A 20,549-nucleotide genomic window follows, 5' to 3' on the forward strand; every position below is an offset into this window, starting at 1 on the left:
GTTGCTTTAAAAACAGCTCTAAGAAAAATAAACTATTTCCTAGAAAATATGTAAATATTTTCAGGATATGATAATAATTAGTGAAGCAAAAACTAATCTTATAATGATACCCTTACTTATTAGTTGAAATTTCTTGAAAATTCCATTTATTAAGTTACATATTATTTAGTAACTATCTTATGGGAACATTAGTGAGGAAGATGCTGGTGAATGGGATTTAGTGTTACCCCTCTGGAACCTCTTGCTTCATCTAACTTACTATGTGACTATAGACAACCAGTTTAACCTATCAATTTTGTTATCTTTGAAATGTGACCTATCTTGATGCTTGGATCTTAGAAGAATCAATGATTTAATATCTGTATAACAAAGTTTAAATTAGGAGGGGGGGCTTACAATACAAATTGGAACTTTAAAAACATTCTTATTAGGAGATACATGTTTTGAATGATAAAATGGTTTAGAAAAACCGTTCAATATGCTCAATAATTCATTAAAACATTCCTGTTATAAGTGGGGAAAATGTAGAAGAAAAATGTTTACAGTGAAGGTGAGTATTGACTAAGAAGTCACTATTCTGATCAAGAGAAAGGAACATATTCTAAGTCTCAGATCTACTTGGATAAACCTAGAAAATAAATGTATATTCTAAACAAACACTATTAATAAGCATTTGATTATTCTTTTAAAATAACAGGTAAACCTACAAATGAAAGAATATCATTTTATCAAGGTTTTTCCTCATTTCCTAAGATTTTGGAAAAATAATATAAAATTAAATTATCTTGGAACTTTAAGAAAAAATTCCCGAATTGGAGGATCTAACAATTAAATGAAAAACATTTTAAAAGCACATCTAAACAATAATTGAAAGAAAATCACTGTGATCACTTACTGGACTTATCCTAATTTAACCTAAAGCATTTCATACCCACAAATAAAAATTTATTGAAAAGTAGTGTCCTTAGCGTAAGTTATCGAAAATGAAAAATTCTAGTCTTACATACTACAAGTTTGAGGTGATTTATTAAGGCAGTATGTCCTGTGTAAGGAAGAATTAGAAAAAAAGATAAGCTATGAATTTAGTTACATTTACTGTACAGATTTTAGCATCTCAGTATTATCTGCTTCCTAATCTTATTTGTTGGAAGATTACTTTCACATCTGTAAAACTTCTTACAACCCTTCTTACAACAGTTACACCGGTAACTTCTTTCAAAGTTACTTTATTCTGACATTTTTGTCTTCTGTTCCTTGTCCTGCTCTTAAGCTTAGTAATAAAATGAATGACAGGAAGATCACCCATATTTAGGTTTGGGATGAATCTTTTTGCAGATTTCCATTTGTTCTATACAGATTTAAGATAATATTTTTTCAAATTAATAAGGGGCAGGTCTCTTGGAACAATAATTGGATTAATATATTTATTTCCCCACATCAAATTATATTGTATGTCTGCGCTAGATGCTGCAAAAATCCTGTGGACTTTAAGCCTTTGTTTGCAATTCTACATCTACTTTGCTCTTAGAAAAAGCTCTCAGAAAAAAATAATTGACGACTCAGAAGATAGCACATCTCATACTCCGATTTCCATATAAGGACTGCTTTCAAGTCTTGCATCTACTAAGTACTTCACTGAGCTTATATATACATTGTTTGTGGCCTAAAAGATCTTGTAAGTAACTTGTGTTCACATTTAACATTTTCTTAATTGGTTTTATATTTGCTTTTGAAAAATTATGAACTTAAAAATTCTATGGCAATATTTTTTCATGTAGAAGTCTAATATAGTTAAGCATACTATTTGAATAAAATTATAATAAATGACACATTTTCCCTAAACCCTGAAAGTATCAAATTATATTGGAAATTGGTAGAAACATAAACTAGAGGAGTTGCATTGCAAAATTCTATTACTGAAATTAAAGTGATTATTTTCAATGATTTTGAATTTTCTAAATACAATGAAAATACACAAAAGCTGTTTCTGAGCCTAGGTTTTTCCCTTTGCTTCTATTTAATTTGGCACCACCGTGTGTCCTGTTAATTCAATGAACATAAGTGATACTGAATTTTAAAATATATCTTGATTTCTGTACTTTTGGAAGTTTTCAGAAAACTGAACAAAAGAAATACGAAGTTAGCTACATTTCTGCAGGTTTCACTTAATGAACACTTAGATTGTTGAGGTTAGTAAATGAGGTAAAACCTTGCTGTTTTATTTATCATGACTATATATAATTGATAGAATATTGAAACTTATGTTTAAATATTAGGCTTTATTTGCAATGTAAACTTTAGAATCCATACACAGCCAAATTGAGGTTAAAATATTACACAACTAATGGATAGTAATGAAGAAAAAATTTTTCGTTGCACTATTATTTTAAATACGGATGATAAAAAATAAATAAATAAATATGGATGATACATATAATGTGGTTTGGTATTAGTAGAACTTTTTGTAATGCATTGGAGTTATATTTTCTCCCTTTATTGCCAGCTTCTGATAATGAAATTCTCCAAAGGGTTGAGATATATGAAATAATCTTTTTAAAAAAATAGGTTGAAGGAGTTCTAAACTATCCATTTGTTTTATATAAAGGCTTTTGATTTCCGTAATTGACCACTTACTGAATATTTAAATTACACAGAATAATGCCTGCATAGAATAAAATTTAAGTATGCAAGAGCCTTACAGTGAAAAAAATGAATCTTCTGACTGCCTTAAAATCTGACTAGCTCTCCAACAGGCATACTAGGTACTTTCCATAGAGTCTGTTCATTAAGTAATGCCTTAATAGTATTAGTGTTTCTGAAGTACAGAATTCAAAGGGTCTTTTAGAGCTTTCATTTTTTTACATAATGAATGGAAATTTAACTGTTAAAGTTTTAAAACCTGATTGTACATTAGTTTAAGCACCTATTAACAGGATAATCTGAGTACACTGGTATGTTCTATATACATGACTTAATATCAGTAATATTTTGTGGTAGGTCAAGGGTTTTTTAATTGTTTGGTATAACAAATTATCCAAGAAGCTGGACTTTATGTAACATAATCTCCAAGGACCAAGCTGCATATTTAAACACTGAATGAAAAACAATTGTACAGTTTCAAAAATGATTACTTTTTTGAGGGTATTTTTTTCAAGACAAAAGGCAAATGCTTTTGTTTCAAGCCTATAAGCAAATTCATTCAAAGAAGTGAATATAGTTGTAAAACATTGCGATTGTTGCAATAAAAAGTATCCAGGTCAGTGATTTAATTACGTTCACATTTTTACATTCACTTTGCCTTTCGAAGTAGGAATATTTTATAAAACTGAAAGAAAACTTTAAATTGTCTAGCTGGTGCTTAAGGATACAAAGTTTGATTTATCACAAGTTTCATTTCAAAGGAAAGGACCCTGCAAAGAGGGGCAGGGTGGTTTCTTAGGTCTGTTGATAAACTTACTGATGCTTTGTCGAGTCTTCCATGTTTTCACTGTAAATAATATATCTAACAATGTAATTTTGCTGTTTTCTGATAAAAAATGGATGAAATACTAATGAATTAAATTTATTTCATGATAAAGTTTTCACCGATACTGTGAAATCTTGACTTTCTCTCCTTTTCTAGCCTTCCAAAATACCACACGGAATACAACATTGTAGACATGGGGTGCAGATGCACATTATGGGAACTGCTTCTGGTCAACTGTATTATTGTAGAAACTGATAGATAAACCAAATAAACTCTATGCACATCACACAATGGTGTTCATTTATTTAAAGAAATAAGAATTTTAAGGTTATAATATGCCTTATAAAATCTAAGGCTCTTAGCAATCATGATATTTTAATAAGATGAAATTAAAGTTTGATAATTAACATTAGCCTTATTATAATGGCTCTAATTACATATATTCAAAATACATATGGTTGAGGAATCTTTCCCAGTGAATTTCTGGATTTAACCAAAATGCACATTCTTAAAGAGTTTTATAATAGGATTCTTTTGTGAAAATACTCCGTAAAGTTACCTTTGGGAAAAGTGATATTAATACCAAAAATCAATTATGTAAACAAAAAGTTTTAGTGCCAATGCAGATGTTTCTTTTCTCTCTGAATTCCCATAAAACTTCTGAAAACTTATAAGATCTGAGCTATAGGTTATGCAAAAGAGTAAAAAAGGAAGTTACATGAAAATAAACCTACCAAAACTTTGAACATTTGGTTGATTTTATAGTTCTCTATTCAAAGATGATAGCAGTTGTATGGAGAAAGTAAGATCACGAATTCTACATTTCTTCATTGAAGAAAACTAGACTTAGAAAATATTTAATAGGGGGCACCCAGGTGGCTCAGGCAGTTAAGTGTCCAACTCTTGATTGCAGCTCAGGTCATGATCTCAGGGTCCTAGGATAGAGCCCCACATCAGGCTCCCCCACTCAGTAGGGAGTTGGCTTGCTCTCAAATAATTTTTAAAAAGTTAAAATATTTAACATTAAACCTTATCAGTAAGACATAACTTTAAAAATACTGTTCAAATGGGAATTTTATATTAGTAAACAATCCTAATACATTTAGACAAAGACCACTTTTTTCTCAACAGTTTTTTATCTTCCCTACTAGATATTTTGGCAATTCACATATAAATTGATTAGTGATAAAATGAGAAATGGCCCATTTCTTAGTATTAGTAGGCCACAGTAAAGAGTTTATCTTCCAAATCTTAACATTAAATATTATATAGACTGGGATGCCTGGGTGGCTCAGTGGTTGATCCTTCAGCTCTGGATGTGACCCCAGGGTCCTGGGATCAAGTCCTACATTGGGCTCCCCGCAGGGAGCCTGCTTCTCCCTCTGCCTATGTCTCTGCCTCTCTCTCTCTGTCTCTCAAGAATAAATACAATCTTTTTAAATAGACTGAAAAAAAGGTTTACATTACCTTTTTTTTTTTTTTTTTTTTTACGATTTTATTTATTCATGAAAGACAGAGAAAGAAAGGCAGAGACACAGGCAGAGGGAGAGGGAGAAGCAGGCTCCATTCAGGGAGCCTGACATGAGACTCCATCCTGGGTCTCCAGGATCACGAAGACAGTGCTAAACTGCTGAGCCACCTGGACTGCCCTAACTTTACCTTTTCTTAAAATGATCACTATTCTCTTCTTTCTAGCCTTTGGTTCTGGAAAAACAGCTGCTGAGACAACTTCTACCTAGTTTTGCCAAGTTGTAAAATATGGTGTTACAGACTGTCTTCCCAAAATTTGTGTATTGAAACCCTATTTCCCAGTGTGATGGTATTTGATGATGAGGCCTTTAGAAAGGTAATTAGGTCTTGAAGGTGAGGCCTTCAGATGGGTTAGTGCCTTTGTAAGAGACAAGAGAGCTTGCTTTCTCTCTGCTGCCCTGTGGAGACACACAAGACAGCCATCTACAAACCAGGAAGAGGGCCCACACCAAAAACCAAATTAGCTACACTTGAGCTGATCTTGAGCTTCCAAGGCTCCAGAAATTTGAGAAATAGACTGATGTCTAAACCATCCAGTTTGGTAATTTGCTATAGTTGCCCAAGCTAAGATATATGGTAAGGGAGAAGAACTGGAAATCCATCCCCCTAAAATCTTAACTAGGACACTGGAAAACCCTGATGGGTTCCCAAGAAAACCATACATACTTCTGAGCCATTGTGATTATAATAGCCATTTAATATTGAAAAATCTGTCTATACTAATAAGCACCATGGTGTGATTTACATTATTTCCACTTCCCAAAATAAATACTAAGGAAGATGGTATCCATATTTTATGAAAAAAAAAATGGAATTTATTGTTCAGAGACTGTCACTACCCATTGGTCACACCCTCTGTGATCTGTGTTTTGAACACTTCTCTTTCTTGATCTAATAGGTATTGATCATTGTTTAAGTACTAATAGTGATTTTTTTTTTTTTTCACTGAGGAGTTAGTGGTTTGTTGTAGCTCCAACCAAATACCTCCCCCTTAACTCTAGGCTTTGTAACTAGCACCTTTCAGTTAAAACTAAGTCTTGGTTATCTGGGATGGGTGTGTCAGGGCAGCTGCTCAGTCCAAGACTTCCCCTCAAACCCTGCTTCAGACACCAACCTGAAATCCAGATTGTGTCACGTGTTACCCTGACTGACCAGCTATGGATTAAGGGTTCTAAGGACCTGCTCCGTAGGACAACTGGTTTGCTAGAATGGCTCACAGAACTCAGAGAAATGTGTTACTTACTAGATTACTGGTGTATTATAAAAGGACAGCAGGAACAGCCAGATGGAAGAGACATATAGGGCAAGGTATGGGGAAAGGGTGGGAGCTTCCATGATCTCTGGGCATGTTACTCCCCCTGAGTGTTCACGTGTTCACCATCCTGGAAGCTCTGCAAACCTTGTCCTTTTGGGGTATATTTTATAGAGGCTTCATTACAGGGACACGACTGATTAAACCAATGGCCAATAATGACAATCTACTCTCTCCCCTCCCCAGCAGTCAGGGGTGGAGCTGAAAGTTCCAACACTCTAATCACATGGTTGGTTCTCCAGGCAACCAGCTGCCATCCTTATGGGCTTTCCCCTCAAATCCTCTCATTAAATAAAACATTTTTATGGCTCTCATTACAAGAAAACCAAGGGTTTTAGGAGCTGTATGCCAGGAATGGGATTAAGACCAAATCTATATTTCCTACTGTAACTTATAATATTACACATGGTAACAGACTTCCTCTACTCTCTAACAAAGATTCTACAACATAGCAAGCATGTAAAATTTCTGGGACAAAATGCAAAATAAAGGACTAACGGACATTCCATTCTCTGCTCCATTCCAGTGTTCTAATTTACCACATGAGAATGAAATTATCCTAATTCTTACTTTATCAAAGTCTCCTAATGGCAGTTTAATAAGTCCATGTATGAAGGAGCATCATGGATTACATTTAGCCAAAAAAGCCACCAGCTGTCTCCTGCAGAACTATCCCAGATTCCTTGGTCCATCTTGACCAGAAAGCAGAAGCACTTCACTTCTCTTAAAATGCATTGTCCTCCCACCTTTGAGGAAGACTTCTCTTCACAGCCTCTGGCAATCTGCCCTGGTGACTGTGAGATTAGCTAGGAAAATGCTTCCTTAAGTGCACTTAAAAAATTCTTGTTGATAAGAAGCTTGAAATAGGGATGTGATTAATCAAGTATCCAAAATATTTTTAGTTAATTCTATAATAAGACTTCCTATAGGATAATCTTGTTTGCTAAGTTTATCTGAGATCAGCTTGTATCAGGAACAGAATTGAAGAATATCTACATCCGAAATTACTTTAAGGTCACTAACCTAAACCCTCACCCAATACTTGGATCTCTAATGGAGCATTTACAAACAGCCTTTCGACAAGTTTTGGAAAGCATAATTTTCCACCTCACAATAATACTCAAGTACATTTCTGAACTATTTCAAAAGTTCATCTTCATACAATACTGAAATCTTCCCCCTTTAATTTCTGCCCTCTAGGTACAGTTCCATTCTCTGGAACTACTAGGTCATTAAAGGAGTAACTGGTTTTCTCTGAAGAAAATTTCATTCCATCATACAAATTTAATAAAGTTCTCTTAGTCTAGAACTACAAAGTGTGAAGGTTTGTCACAATACAAGGATATCCCTACTGCTGACAACTATATCTAAGAGAACCTTCCATCTTAAAGAGAAATAAAAAAATCAGTCCTCACCACTGAAAGCCATAATGATAAGGAGTCAAACTTCTGAATACTACACAGAATAAATAAAGAATCTCAAATGCTCACCTTCTAGCTCTTGGTTGTAAAATTCATATATAAATTCCTAATAAAATACATTCTTTTATCTTTTGATACAATTCCACCCCAATAGTTTTAAATATCCTCCCTTTTGCTCGAGAATTGGCAAGTAGGAAGAGAGATTTCCACAACAATTTATTGTTCATTAGTTTTACAACTTTTTCATGAAGGTTATTTACATATTTAAAACATTCTCAAACATTTAAAAGGCATTATCAGGCGTTATCAGTTTACTAGCAACCTTATGAGCACATACATCACTAAAATTCTTTCCTCTTACTTTTTTTTAAATAACACTGATGAACTAGTGGAAGCAATTTCCCTTCTTTGTGAAGCCTATGAGTGTCAGTTGCACCTCCAATAAAAGTTCCATTGATAAATATTCTCGGCACCTGTTGAATAAACAAAAGATTAGGTGTCACTCTAGTCAGAAGTATAGGACCTTTCATATAATAATAATAATAATAATAGATGCTCATACTCTGGGTACTTTTTATGGGCTGGGCACCAAACTAAGCTGTTTCACAAAGTATCTACTTACATCTCTACAACCCTTGAAGTAGGTACTAATTTTAGCCTTATTTTGGAGGGAAATGAGGCACAGGAACTTGCCCCACATCACAATGATAGCAAATGAAAGAGCTAGGATTTAAATGCAGGGCAATCTGACCCTCAGGCCCTTCCTTCTAATTGCTATGGCATATAAAAGGGAAAATAGCAGTCTGTAATTATTGTTTATATGTTTAGGTGGTTCTTATACTTGTTTACTGAAAGAGAAGAGTATACCATAACATCCTCCATGCACATGGAAACAAGAAAGGAAATGACATTTTATATTTTCCTGATAATGCATTTCATTGAAAAAATGCATATGGTTGGACAAATTTCAGGAATCTAAGAACATAAAGCACCTAAAGCACTCTTATTAGCACAGTAACTCAAGACTGACCCATGGTTTGTACTGTCCAAGCCAAAGGAGGAAGGATTTCACCTTGAAAGGAGCTCCAGGAGGATCTTAAAGATTCACAGACAAGTACTCATGACAACACCACTACCCCACTCTCCTAGTCAGAACACACACACACACATGCATGTATGCACATATGGCAAGAATAAAAATAAAACGAATTCTGCTGTTTCCCACTCTCTGACTCTTGTTCCCTGATGTGCCATTTCTTTATCCATAGAAGATTCTCAGAGGATGAAAGAGAGAGTGCCTGGCTCACTTTTCTAACACAAAGGTCTAGGCTCTAGGTGACCCCGGTGCTACCTATTTGGGTAAAAGCACCACAGAGATACACTCACAGTTCTTTCACCAGTCATTTTGTAGAGAGCATCTTGAAATTGGCTTCCATATTCAAGCATGTCCAGTTCCACCACTTTATACTTAACATTCATGTCATGGAAAAGTTTTTTTGCCATTGTACAGTAAGAACAAGATGTTTTTGAGAAAATCACCACACAATTATCAGAAATTGTTTCCTAAAGTCAGAAAAAAAAAAAACCAAAAAAATTCTTTTAATTCTAGACATTACTTTCTGGAAAGAAATCATGATTATAGTGGAAAGGAGAAAATAGATAATAGGGACTTAGTTTGAGCACTGAATCATGAGACCCCAAAATCCATCTTCTGCAGATTGAGATTATTATTCATTTTAAAGGAATGTTTTCAGGAAAAAAAAGTATGTAACTGATGCAAAGTAGGCATGGAGTGATAACAATAATAATCATAGCCAATTCATATACAGCAAACATCTCTGTGTGCCAGACACAATTCTTAACACCTGACCTTTACTAGCTCATACAAACCTCATTATAATCCTGAGATAGGTCCTATATTTATCTCTATTTTACAGGTGAGGAAAGTGAGGCACTAGAAAGCTAAGTGACTGACTCATAGTCCTCACCTAAAAAGAGCTGGAAAGCTGAGATTTGTGGGTAGGCAAGTCTCATTCTATAGTCCAAGCACTTAAAACTGTTACATTGCCTCTTAAATACTTAATAGGTGTTTAGGAGTTAACTCCTTACCTTCCTTAACTTTTATGGTGAGAACTGATACACGATTTCTCTTTAAAATGTAAGGCTTTTTGGGACACCTGGGTGGCTCAGCGGTTGAGCGCCTGCCTTAGGCCCAGGGTGTGATCCCGGAGTCCCAGGATCGAGTCCCACATGAGGCCCCCTGCATGGAACCTGCTTCTCCCTCTGCCTATGCCTCTGCCTCTCTCTCTGTGTCTCTCATGAATAAATAAAAAAAATCTTAAAAAAAAAAAAAAGTAAGGCTTTCACTGATCCAGGTATAATACCCCTCAACTTCTACTCCTTCCTAAGTATCTTTATAGTAAAACAACAACAACAGACTGTCATTACAGTATTGTTAAGACATTCTTATATTGTTGTTCCTGGAAAAGCTACTACCAGAAATGCTGATTCAATGGGTTACAGGCAGAAGTCAGAAAGTTTTTTTTTTTTTTTTTTTTTTTTTTTAACTTCCCAGATGATTCTAATATCAGCCTGGTTTGGAAACCACTCTCCGGGTCTTCATCACAAAAAAACATGAGACTTTGCCATGCAACTGCATTGCACTGCCTGTGAAATTTGCTTTCTTTTTTGTTTCTAAATATATAAATGTGCAGGTTCTTCAAGAGATTCTGAATAGATAGGTCTAACACCCAAGCATCTGTCTAGGCTGTTCTTACGCAGGTCATAAGCAACACCTTCAAGATGAAAGCCAAAATTCAGAAAGTAGAGTGCCCGGGCAAAGTAATTCTAAAGTTACATCCATCTTTGGGTGTCAGAAGGGTTTTAAGGCAGGGTCTACCTGTCTGAAAGCTGGTCTACTTTTATGCCTTCTCATTTTATAGATGAGAACGTTCACAATACTGAGAAGTTCACAATACTAGGATTTAACCCAACCTGTCCCAATGCCAAAGCCAGTGCTTTTTCCTCCACCATGCTGCCCCGGGTTATAAGCACACTGAGACCATCATTTAGAGAGAGCTGAGCATCCGGGGTGTTGACATTCATTAAAACAACTGATGAAGACATTTCAAAGTGAGTTGAAACTCAAGATGACAATGCTAGAGTTTCTCGAACAATCCTTCTCACCTTCTCTTGAGCTCAACCTTGCTACATTTTCACGATTTTATATTCTTGTTTTAAAAGGGGCAATTCCCTCACTACAGGCTTCTAGCATTGCTGTTAAGTTCATCAGCTGTGAGTGAACACTTTTTTAGCCGAACAAATCAAAGGCAGAAATGTTATATATGTGGTGGTGGTTGGTGGTGGTGAAGAATACAGAAAAGAAAAACATGAGTATGTCTCGTTGACTGCAAGGGAAGAAAACCATACATAAGAAAAGTTTCCTGAGGCAGAATTAACTGCGTTTTGCAGTGAAAAAGAGGAAAAGAGTTCACACAAGCCCATGGTGTTCCTGAGAGGATCATTAATAGAGTAACTACAGCATACTAAGTTCTGTGTTAGGGGAGAAAGCTTTACACACCATGCCAATATCAAACAGTATCCCTGGGGCAGCATGACTGGTAGCAACAGTACACCTGGGGTAGGTAGGCCTGAGGGAAAGGAAGAGCTAACCTCACAGACCCAACGTGGAGTAAAGACTCCATGAATCTCATAAATTCTGACTACCAATGTGATCTATGATCTAGAACTTTTCTGTCACTTTTCTGAAAGCCGGTCTACTTTTAGGCCTTCTCATTTTATAGATGAGAACGTTCACAATACTGAGAGGTTCACAATAAATTGTGAACTGGATTATTTTGATAGCAGATTTTAAAATATATATTTAGTAATTCATTTGCTGACCTAGGTCGTGTTGAATACTGAATAAGCATATTAAATGTGTAAGACCCAATTCTTTTTCCACAGAGGAAAGTTTTTTCCTACTTCTCCAACACTCACTTGAATCTGATTCACAGGAGCAGGTGCTGATGCAGATGATGATGTGCTGTTCCCCATCCTAAAAAGAATTTCAAAAGGCAATGCAGCTTGAAACGTTAAAGATAATATATCATTAAAAATAAGATAGCAGATGAGATCCATTTGAAAAAAATCCGGTATGCAAATAAATATATATCCAAATCTATGAAATACAGAAAAGTTTTACTTATTATTAGTACAAAAATATAGGATTACAAAGTATTTGTTTACAAAAACCAAAAGGGACTGTGGACTGTGTGCTTTACTAGGCTCCACATGTCCTTAATTATTTGATAAAACCACATTTACTGTGTTTAAAGCCTGGTGCACTCATATCTGAACACCAAATTTCGCACAGACTGTCCTAATGCTTGACCTATGACCTGACCATTAGTTCAAAAATAGTTTCCATTTTCATATTAAAATATTCCAGATCTTCATGTCACAAATTCTCTGTGACACAGAGAATATACAAAGATTCAAAGATTTTAAGGAAATTAAGATATCTCAATCACAATACTCATAGCTCCAAGTTTCCTGATCCATAAAGTAAGAATAATAGTCACTCCCACCTCAAAGGGTTTACAAAGGTTAAATGTATTGACAGCAGAACAGTCCCTTGATCACAGTAAATATTCAATAACGTTTAACATATTACTATCATTTCTTGATTACAGGGACCCTCTAGGTATATATTACCTAAAACGTAGCTGTTGGAGCTTATAAAAGGAGGCATTCATTGCAACACGAGTATATTCGCTAAAAACTTGAGCAGTTTTATATCAAGTCTCTTTGCCTATCTCTAGGACCTTTCCCCATCCACTTTATCTTCCTTGATCAGCCAGGTCCACTGCATTGTCCAAGCCACATCCAACATCCTGATGCAAACTAATTAGAGCAAAATTACAAATCTTACAAAAGAATCACAGAATAAAATGGGCTTCAAAGAAGAATTACTTGAACATCTAAAGATTAAGAGACTAAGGGGGATCCCTGGGTGGCTCAGCAGTTTAGCGTCTGCCTTGGGCCCAGGGCATGATCCTGGGGTCCTGGGATCGAGTCCCACATTGGGCTCCCTGCATGGAGCCTGCTTCTCCCTCTGCCTGTGTCTCTGCCTCTCTCTCTCTCTCTCTCTCTGTGTGTGTGTGTCTCTCATGAATGAATAAATAAATAAAATCTTAAAAAAAAAAAAAAAGATTAAGAGACTAAAATAAAGAACCGAAGTTTCAAATATTTCAAAATATATTCTCCTTGGGGATCCCTGGGTGGCGCAGCGGTTTAGCGCCTGCCTTTGGCCCAGGGCGCGATCCTGGAGACCCGGGATCGAATCCCACGTCGGGCTCCCGGTGCATGGAGCCTGCTTCGCCCTCTGCCTGTGTCTCTGCCCCTTTCTCTGTGTGTGACTATCATAAATAAATAAAAATTAAAAAAAAATATATATATATATATATTCTCCTTATGATTATGTTCCAAACTCAAGTTCTGATAGAAAAATTTCTCCTTCCAAACATTTCCTTAATTCCCTGTGAGTGCATTTAAAATTTAAATGTCGGGAGCACCTAGCTGGCGTCATCATCAGTAACTCAGGGTTGTGAATTTGAGCCCCACATTGGGTGCGGAATTTACTTTAAGAGAAAAAAATTTAAGTGGATAATTACATGTTATCCTCAGATGATGAGCAGCTGATTTACATGGCCATGCCTGCACACTTAGAATAAGGATGCTATAACAAACATCTCCTTCAATAATTACAAAGAGAGGCAGGAACTACTCCAAGGGAACATTATAACACTAGAACTCCCCAATGTTTACAATCTATCTCAATAGTTAGCAGGGAAATCTTTAAAACAAAAAAGGCTAATGCACTTAACTCAGGAAGGGGTGAGGATAGTATGCAAGGGAGACTGCAACCAACTTAGATGGGGGGCAGAGAGTGCACATTAAGAAAAAAAAGCACGTGGAGTTCCTGGAGCTCAAACCAGGAAAAAAAAAAAAAAAAAAAAAAGGTTAACCAGCACTGGGCTGGACCTAAGAAGGTGCTTCGGTGTAATAAATCAGCAACCTGGGCAGCCCGGGTGGCTCAGCGGTTAGAGCCGCCTTCAGCCCAGGGTGTGATCCTGGAGACCCGGGATCGAGTCCCACGTCGGGCTCCCTGCATGGGGCCTGCTTCTCCCTCTGCCTGTGCCTCTGCCTCTCTCTCTCTCTGTGTCTCTCATGAATAAATAAATAAAATCTTTAATAAATCAGCAACCTATCTGGTTTATCAACTAATTTCCATCTCTAGTCCAGCATCTCGCCTTCATCCCCAAACTACCTACCACAGTATCTCCTACTGAAGCAGGAGTTCCAGTAGGACCTTCAAACGAATGTTATCTTGGGCAGTGAGAGGAGGCAGGGGGTGCATCGAAGTATCGTCTCCTACCCTCTCCTATAAAAGTGTTTCTGGAAAGAACCTCTCTCCTTCCATTTTGGTTGGGCTTGGTACAGGTTGTTACCTAGTAAGTTAAAGGGGCATCAACAGCGAAGTGCACAAGAAACGTCTCACTCCAACAGTGACTGCACCCATTAGCCGTGCCACATTTATGGAGCGCCTACTGCATACGAGATGGGCGAAACGCTAAATGCCTCAGCGAGACATATCACTGGAAAAACACAGGAACTCAAGGACCTGTGAGCCAAACAGCAAAAACCACGTGGTCAGCACCTTCCGGGGTGGGTCACCAGCTTAGCACAGAAAGGCAATTCCAAGTTCCTGGCGCCTTGCAGGGCTGGTCAGAGTCACCAAACCAAGTAGGAAGGAAGAGACTCCGAGACAGAGCGACGGACGCGCAGTGGCAGGCACAGACACTCCACCGGGCACCACCACCTGGGGGCCGGCTGGGGCCTGCGGACGGCTCAGCATCAGCCGGGCAGGGGTCCCGCCCGCAGGCCGGGGCTGCAGCGGGCGGGCGGCGTCAACCTGAGTCAGCCACAGCCGCATCCTCACCATCCTCCAAGCGTCCCCTCCACGTCCTGCGGCAGGGTGCCCGGTTCAGCGAGCACGACTGCAGAACGCTCGTTCCACCGCAGGGACTTCCCGTACAGAGCGACTTCTGTCCGTCTGACCCGTGCAACGCCCGGGGCCCACCACGGCTGAACAACTCAGCGAGCGCTGTTTGTCTGAAATCCCGAGGTGTTAGGATTCCAGGGGGAGGGCAGTCCCAGCGACCCCGACTCGGGTACTTTCAACCTAAGCGTCGCAGGATCCGTAAGAAGACACAACCGCTGAGGGCACCGTTCCCCCCACCCCCACCCCCACCCCCATCCCCATCCCCCATCCTTCCAGGGCCCCCGCCGCCCTCCGAGGGCCCGCCCGGCGCCCAGCGCTCGGCCCAGGCCGCCGACAGGCCTCCGCGCCCCGCCCCGCCCCGCCGCGCCCCCCCGCGCCCCCCTGCGCCCCGTACCCAGAGGCCGCGGCTCCCGCCGCCCCGCCGAGCCGCCCCGCCGAGCCGCTCCCGCTCCCGCTCCCGCTCCGCACCGGCCTCGTCGCCCGCAGCGCCGCGCGGGCCCAGGACATGGTCGGAGCGTCCGGCGACCGCGGCCCGGGAGAACCTGGCTCCGCCCGCCGGCCCCGCCCGCCGGCCCCGCCCCCGCCCGCAGGCCCCGCCCCTCCCCGCCCCGCGGGGCTGCCCGAGCCACTGCCGGTCTCCCTCCGCGCAGCCGCGCGCGTCCTCCCTGCATGGGCGGGGGGTGCCGGGCCGGTGGGGAGCGGGGAGGGGGGTGGCGGGGGGCGTGTGCGGCCGGGCGGGGGGGGCGTGGCGGGGGGGGCCGGGCCGGGAGGGGGGGCGGGTGGGGCGGGGGGGGGGGTGCCGGGCCGCGGAAGGGGGCGTGGCGGGGGGGGATGCCGGGCCGCGGAAGGGGGCGTGGCGGGGGGGGTGCCGGGCCGGGGAAGGGGGCGTGGCGGGGGGGGGGTGCCGGGCCGCGGAAGGGGGCGTGGCGGGGGGGGTGCCGGGCCGCGGAAGGGGGCGTGGCGGGGGGGGGTGCCGGGCCGCGGAAGGGGGCGTGGCGGGGGGGGGGGATGCCGGGCCGCGGAAGGGGGCGTGGCGGGGGGGGATGCCGGGCCGCGGAAGGGGGCGTGGCGGGGGGGGTGCCGGGCCGGGGAAGGGGGCGTGGCGGGGGGGGGATGCCGGGCCGCGGAAGGGGGCGTGGCGGGGGGGGTGCCGGGCCGCGGAAGGGGGCGTGGCGGGGGGGATGCCGGGCCGCGGAAGGGGGCGTGGCGGGGGGGGTGCCGGGCCGCGGAGGGGGCGTGGCGGGGGGGGGTGCCGGGCGCGGAGGGGGCGTGGCGGGGGGGGTGCCGGGCCGCGGAAGGGGGCGTGGCGGGGGGGGTGCCGGGCCGCGGAAGGGGGCGTGGCGGGGGGGATGCCGGGCCGCGGAAGGGGGCGTGGCGGGGGGGGGTGCCGGGCCGGGGAAGGGGGCGTGGCGGGGGGGGTGCCGGGCCGGGGAAGGGGGTGTGGCGGGGGGGGTGCCGGGCCGTGGCGGGGGGGGCGCCGGGCCGCGGAAGGGGGCGTGGCGGGGGTGGGCGCCGGGCCGCGGAAGGGGGCGTGGCGGGGGGGGTGCCGGGCCGGGAGGGGGCGTGGCGGGGGTGTGTGCGCGGCCATGTGTGAGTGCAGGGAGCGGGGAGGGGGCTGTGCGGGGCCGCCGAGCGGGGCGAGGGCGGGGCACGTGCGGTTGCAGAGCCGCGCGGCGGCGGCCGAGGCCTCACCTGCTGGACCGACGCCTCACCTGGACGCGTCGGCCCAGCCCTCGCGTGGCTCTGTAGGGCTTAGGGACGCTCATAAAGGTCACGGGCGCGTGGAAGCAGCGCGTGGGGGCTGCGGCCCGCATCCTGGCGAAGCGAGAAGAAAAACGTCCGAGAGAGAGACGCCCGGGATGGTTGCAGGGACGGCGGCGTCATCACAACTTGCGGTGTGACCGGCGTCCTCTTACCATGAGGCTGGGGTCGGGAGCCGTGGGACTCCCATCGAGGTCGTGGGGCTGTTAGATGTGACCTCCAGGATTAAAAGCAAAAGAGTGACCCAACGTAGAGCTTTCATTCCGAAGAAAGCAAAATTTGTGTTCGTGAATAAAAATGAAATTAGAGAAAAAAACTTGAGCTAGCCCAGAGGTGTCCGGCGATGGCTTTGAAACCAGGTCAAGTGCTGCCAAGGACTGTGCCGTTCGTGGCAATCACAGCCCTTGGTGCGTCGCTATTTAAGATGGGGGGGGGGTGGCGCTTTGTATTTATTTACTGAGGACATTGAAATCTATTCGTTAAGGTCAAAGGGCAAATATGGTATTTTTCAGAATTCTAAACGATTATAAGAACAGACCTTTCTTGATCTTTCGTATCCAACTACGTGAGTTTAAGACTCGCGTTACCAAGTTACAAAATTAGAATGTTTTTTTTTTAGAACGTCTGTTTCTAACGGTTTCCCTCCCCCCCCCCATTTTCAAGTGAGGTGTTTCATTGCCTTATAAAAGTATGAAAATTAGTTGCAAAACCAATACTCTGAAAAGGTGTGAAGTCATTTTTCATAAACCCAAAATTAACTTTTTAAGAAATGTTATCTATAGTGTTGGGGGGTTTGGTTTGGTTTTGAAGCAAAGGTAGCTATTTAGGAAGTTTGCTCTGTTATTTTTGTTTTGAAATAGAATTCTAACTTATTTACAAAATAAAGGCCATTATGAGGTGAAACCATCATGTCATGATTTTAAGATAATACAGCCTGTGTTAAGCACAATTCACTGGACAGATTTTTAAAAAGGGATCCCCAAATGAAAATACATCAAACAAAAGTGTAATGTCTAAATTAAGCATAATATATTCATAATTTTCAAGTCTTTGTGCTTTACTGGGTGGCTACAGAAGTGATGATTATTGGTCATAATTGTGCTATGATAGCACATTAACAAGTATGCCAGCTGGCTGTTCACTTAAATGTATGGTATGAACATAATGGGGGATGGCCAGGATAGATAGATCAAGAATAAAAGGGTAAAGACAGCCCTTTGAGTTCTACAGTTTTTTTTTTTTCATGTCTTAGCATGATACTGATTAAAAGAATTTGACATATCTTTAGATATTATTTCAACTTGTTTTTAATTTAATTTAATTGCTTAAACTGTCAAAGCTCATACTTTTTTCCCCCTTTACCTCAAAACAGATTTATCCCCACAAAATTCAGCCGAGTAAATCTGAAGATCTACCAGGCTTTATTCAATGATCCATAAATCAGGCAGCATCTCATCTATCAAACAGAAAGGAGCTCTAAGATGCCGTAAAAATGGAAAGCTCTAAACGGCAGAGAGGAGGGGTGCCTGGGTGGCTCAACGGGTTGAGCATCTGCTTTCAGCTCTGGTCTCGATCCTGGGGTCTTTGGATCGAACCCCCAGCCCCACATAGAGCTCTCTCCTCAGTGGGGAGTCTGCTTCTCCAGCTCCCTATGTGATCTTCTCTCTCTCTCTTAGATAAATAAATAAGATCTTTAAAAATATATAAGTAAAAGTCAGAGAGGGGGGTGGGACAAGGGTCGTAAACAAATGAAAGGATTATTTAATACAATGTCACCTATCTTTGGGGAAGAAAGAAGTCTATCAACAAGATTCCTTCACTAGTTTTCACCCAGAAATTCCCAGCTGAACTATTAAGATTATATTCCCGAGAAAGGCTGAAACTAAATTAGGTTAGGTATTAAGTATTTTGGACCTGTTGTTTCTTGGGTTTTGTTTTGTTTTTTTAACACTGCTAAGATCAGTAAATTATGAGATCTTCTACTTGAAAAGGCCCATATGGGAGGTCCTCTATCCTGGGTCCAACCTGTGGACCTTAGCCACCTGGGAACCTTATTAAATTCTCCTTCCAAAGAAACTTTTCCCAAAAGAGCATGATTGTGAGCCGTCAAGGATTAGCTATCGTATTTGTATCCTAAGACTGCTGTAACAAATGACCACAAATTTGAAAGAACAGAATTTTATTTTCTCACAGTTCTGGAAACCAGAAATCCAAAATCTGCCAGGGTCGTGTTCCTACTAGAAGCACTATAAAGGAGAATTGTTTTTCTTCCTCTTCCACCTTCTGGTGGCTCCAGGTATCCTTGGCTTCTTCGACTTATGACCATGTCACTTCACTCTCTGCCCATATCTTCACATTGCTGTCTACTCTGTCTCTGATGATGAGATTTAGTCCACACCTGGATAATCCAGGACACTCTCATCTCAAGGTCATTTTTAAAATGTATTTATTTATTCAAAAATAAAGAGACACAAAGAGGCAGAGACATAGGCAGAGGGAGAAACAGGCTCCCTGTGGGGAGCCTGATGTGGGCCTGGATCCCAGGACCCCCAGATCCTGACCACTGACACTCAACCACTGAGCCACCCAGGGGTCCCTCATCTCAAGGTCCTTAACTAAATTGTATCTGCAAAGAGTGAGTTTTCCAAATAAGGTCACATTCACAAGTTCTAGGGATTTGACCTAGATATTTTGGGGGAAAGACCATTTTTTGCCTATCACAATGACAATACTTAAAACAGCCTGGAGAAAGCCTGATATTTCATTAAAGTCTCAGGTATTTTGTTAAAATTCTGTGAATTTTGTGTTATCTCATTTTCTGTTTTTGTTTTACAATATTATTACTTCAATCATCCTATACTATGTCAGTCACTGGTCAGGTACAGGACACAGACAAGGTCCCTACTTATAATAGATAAAACTCTATCTTTTCTCCAATTTTTTGAACATGGTATAAAATTCATGGTTCATAAAGATCTATGATATTTTTACTTTACTTTACATCACTCTTAAATACCCCCCTTCTGAGGGGCACCTGAGTGGCTCAGCCATTTAAGCATCTGCCTTCAGCTCAGGTCATGATCCCAGGAGCCTGGAATCCAGCCCCGAGTCAGACTCCTGATACTCGTTCCTCTCCCTCTATACTCATGCCTTCTCTCATTTTTTCTCTTTCTCTCTCTCTTCCTCTCTCTCAAATAAATAAATAAATAAATCCTTTAAAAAAAAAAACAATTTGAAAAGGTAAAAACAAATTTATGTGTGCCCATGCATTTTAGACCAAACAATATCTCTCGCTTATGTCTGCTTCCCAAATACACTGCAGTTATAATTAAAATCACATTTTTAATTTAAAAACCATTACTGAAGGGGCACCTGGGTGACTCAACTGATTGGTTTCAGCTCAATCTATGATCTCATGGATTGTGGTATCAACCCCCAACCTGCATTGTGCTCCCTGCTTAGCGGGGAGTCTGCTTGTGATTCTCTCCCTCACCCCTCCCCCCAAATTAAATTAATAAATCTTTCAAAAAACCATTACTGAAATTTATTATAAGCCTTTTAGCATTATAGTTTCTCATTCTACAAGTACAAAAATGACAATGTATTGCTATTTCCCAGGAAGGCTTAAGAAGGATTGTTTGCTTTTCCAAACAACCACCAATTTTCCAATGTTCTCATATCAGCTGGGTGTTCTATAATTCATTTCAATTCTAACACAAACTACCTGGAGTTAGTACAGATCCCACAGGTTAAGGGCTCAGTCCTGTAAGACTCCCTCCACTTCAGACACCAGCTACAAATAGGGTGTCCAGACTATCTGTACTTCTTCCTGGCCAACTACAAATTACGGTGTTATCGTGGCCTTCCCTCAGGTTCAGTAATTTGCTAGAAAAACTCACTTAACTCAGGAAACTACTAAATAATTACAGCATTGTTACAAAGGATACAACTCAGATATAGGCAAATAGAAGAGATGTATGGGGCAAGGTTGGG

General features: G+C 41.5%; 1 protein-coding gene across 6 annotated transcripts; it reads right to left on the reverse strand.

Moving 5' to 3' along the window:
* Positions 1–7,928: 7,928 nt before the first annotated feature.
* GLRX2 (glutaredoxin 2) lies at positions 7,929–15,336 on the reverse strand. Of its 6 annotated transcripts, XM_055334288.1 has the most exons (6): positions 15,190–15,316; positions 14,242–14,414; positions 12,446–12,634; positions 11,729–11,786; positions 9,116–9,292; positions 7,929–8,202 (listed from the first exon to the last, which is right to left on the reverse strand). In XM_055334288.1, exons 3-6 carry the CDS (start codon positions 12,484–12,486, stop codon positions 8,071–8,073), a joined length of 408 nt encoding a protein of 135 aa, XP_055190263.1. In that variant the 5' UTR covers positions 12,487–12,634; positions 14,242–14,414; positions 15,190–15,316; the 3' UTR covers positions 7,929–8,070. The 6 variants fall into 6 exon arrangements, with proteins under 6 accessions (XP_055190263.1, XP_055190265.1, XP_055190264.1 ...); XM_055334290.1 differs by lacking the exon at positions 12,446–12,634; XM_055334289.1 differs by lacking the exons at positions 12,446–12,634; positions 14,242–14,414 and having other exon boundaries at positions 15,264–15,336.
* Between the last annotated feature and the right edge of the window lie 5,213 nt (positions 15,337–20,549).

Source organism: Nyctereutes procyonoides, unplaced genomic scaffold (assembly GCF_905146905.1).
Source record: "Nyctereutes procyonoides isolate TBG_1078 unplaced genomic scaffold, NYPRO_anot_genome, whole genome shotgun sequence".
In the NCBI taxonomy this organism is placed as follows: Eukaryota; Metazoa; Chordata; class Mammalia; order Carnivora; family Canidae; genus Nyctereutes; species Nyctereutes procyonoides.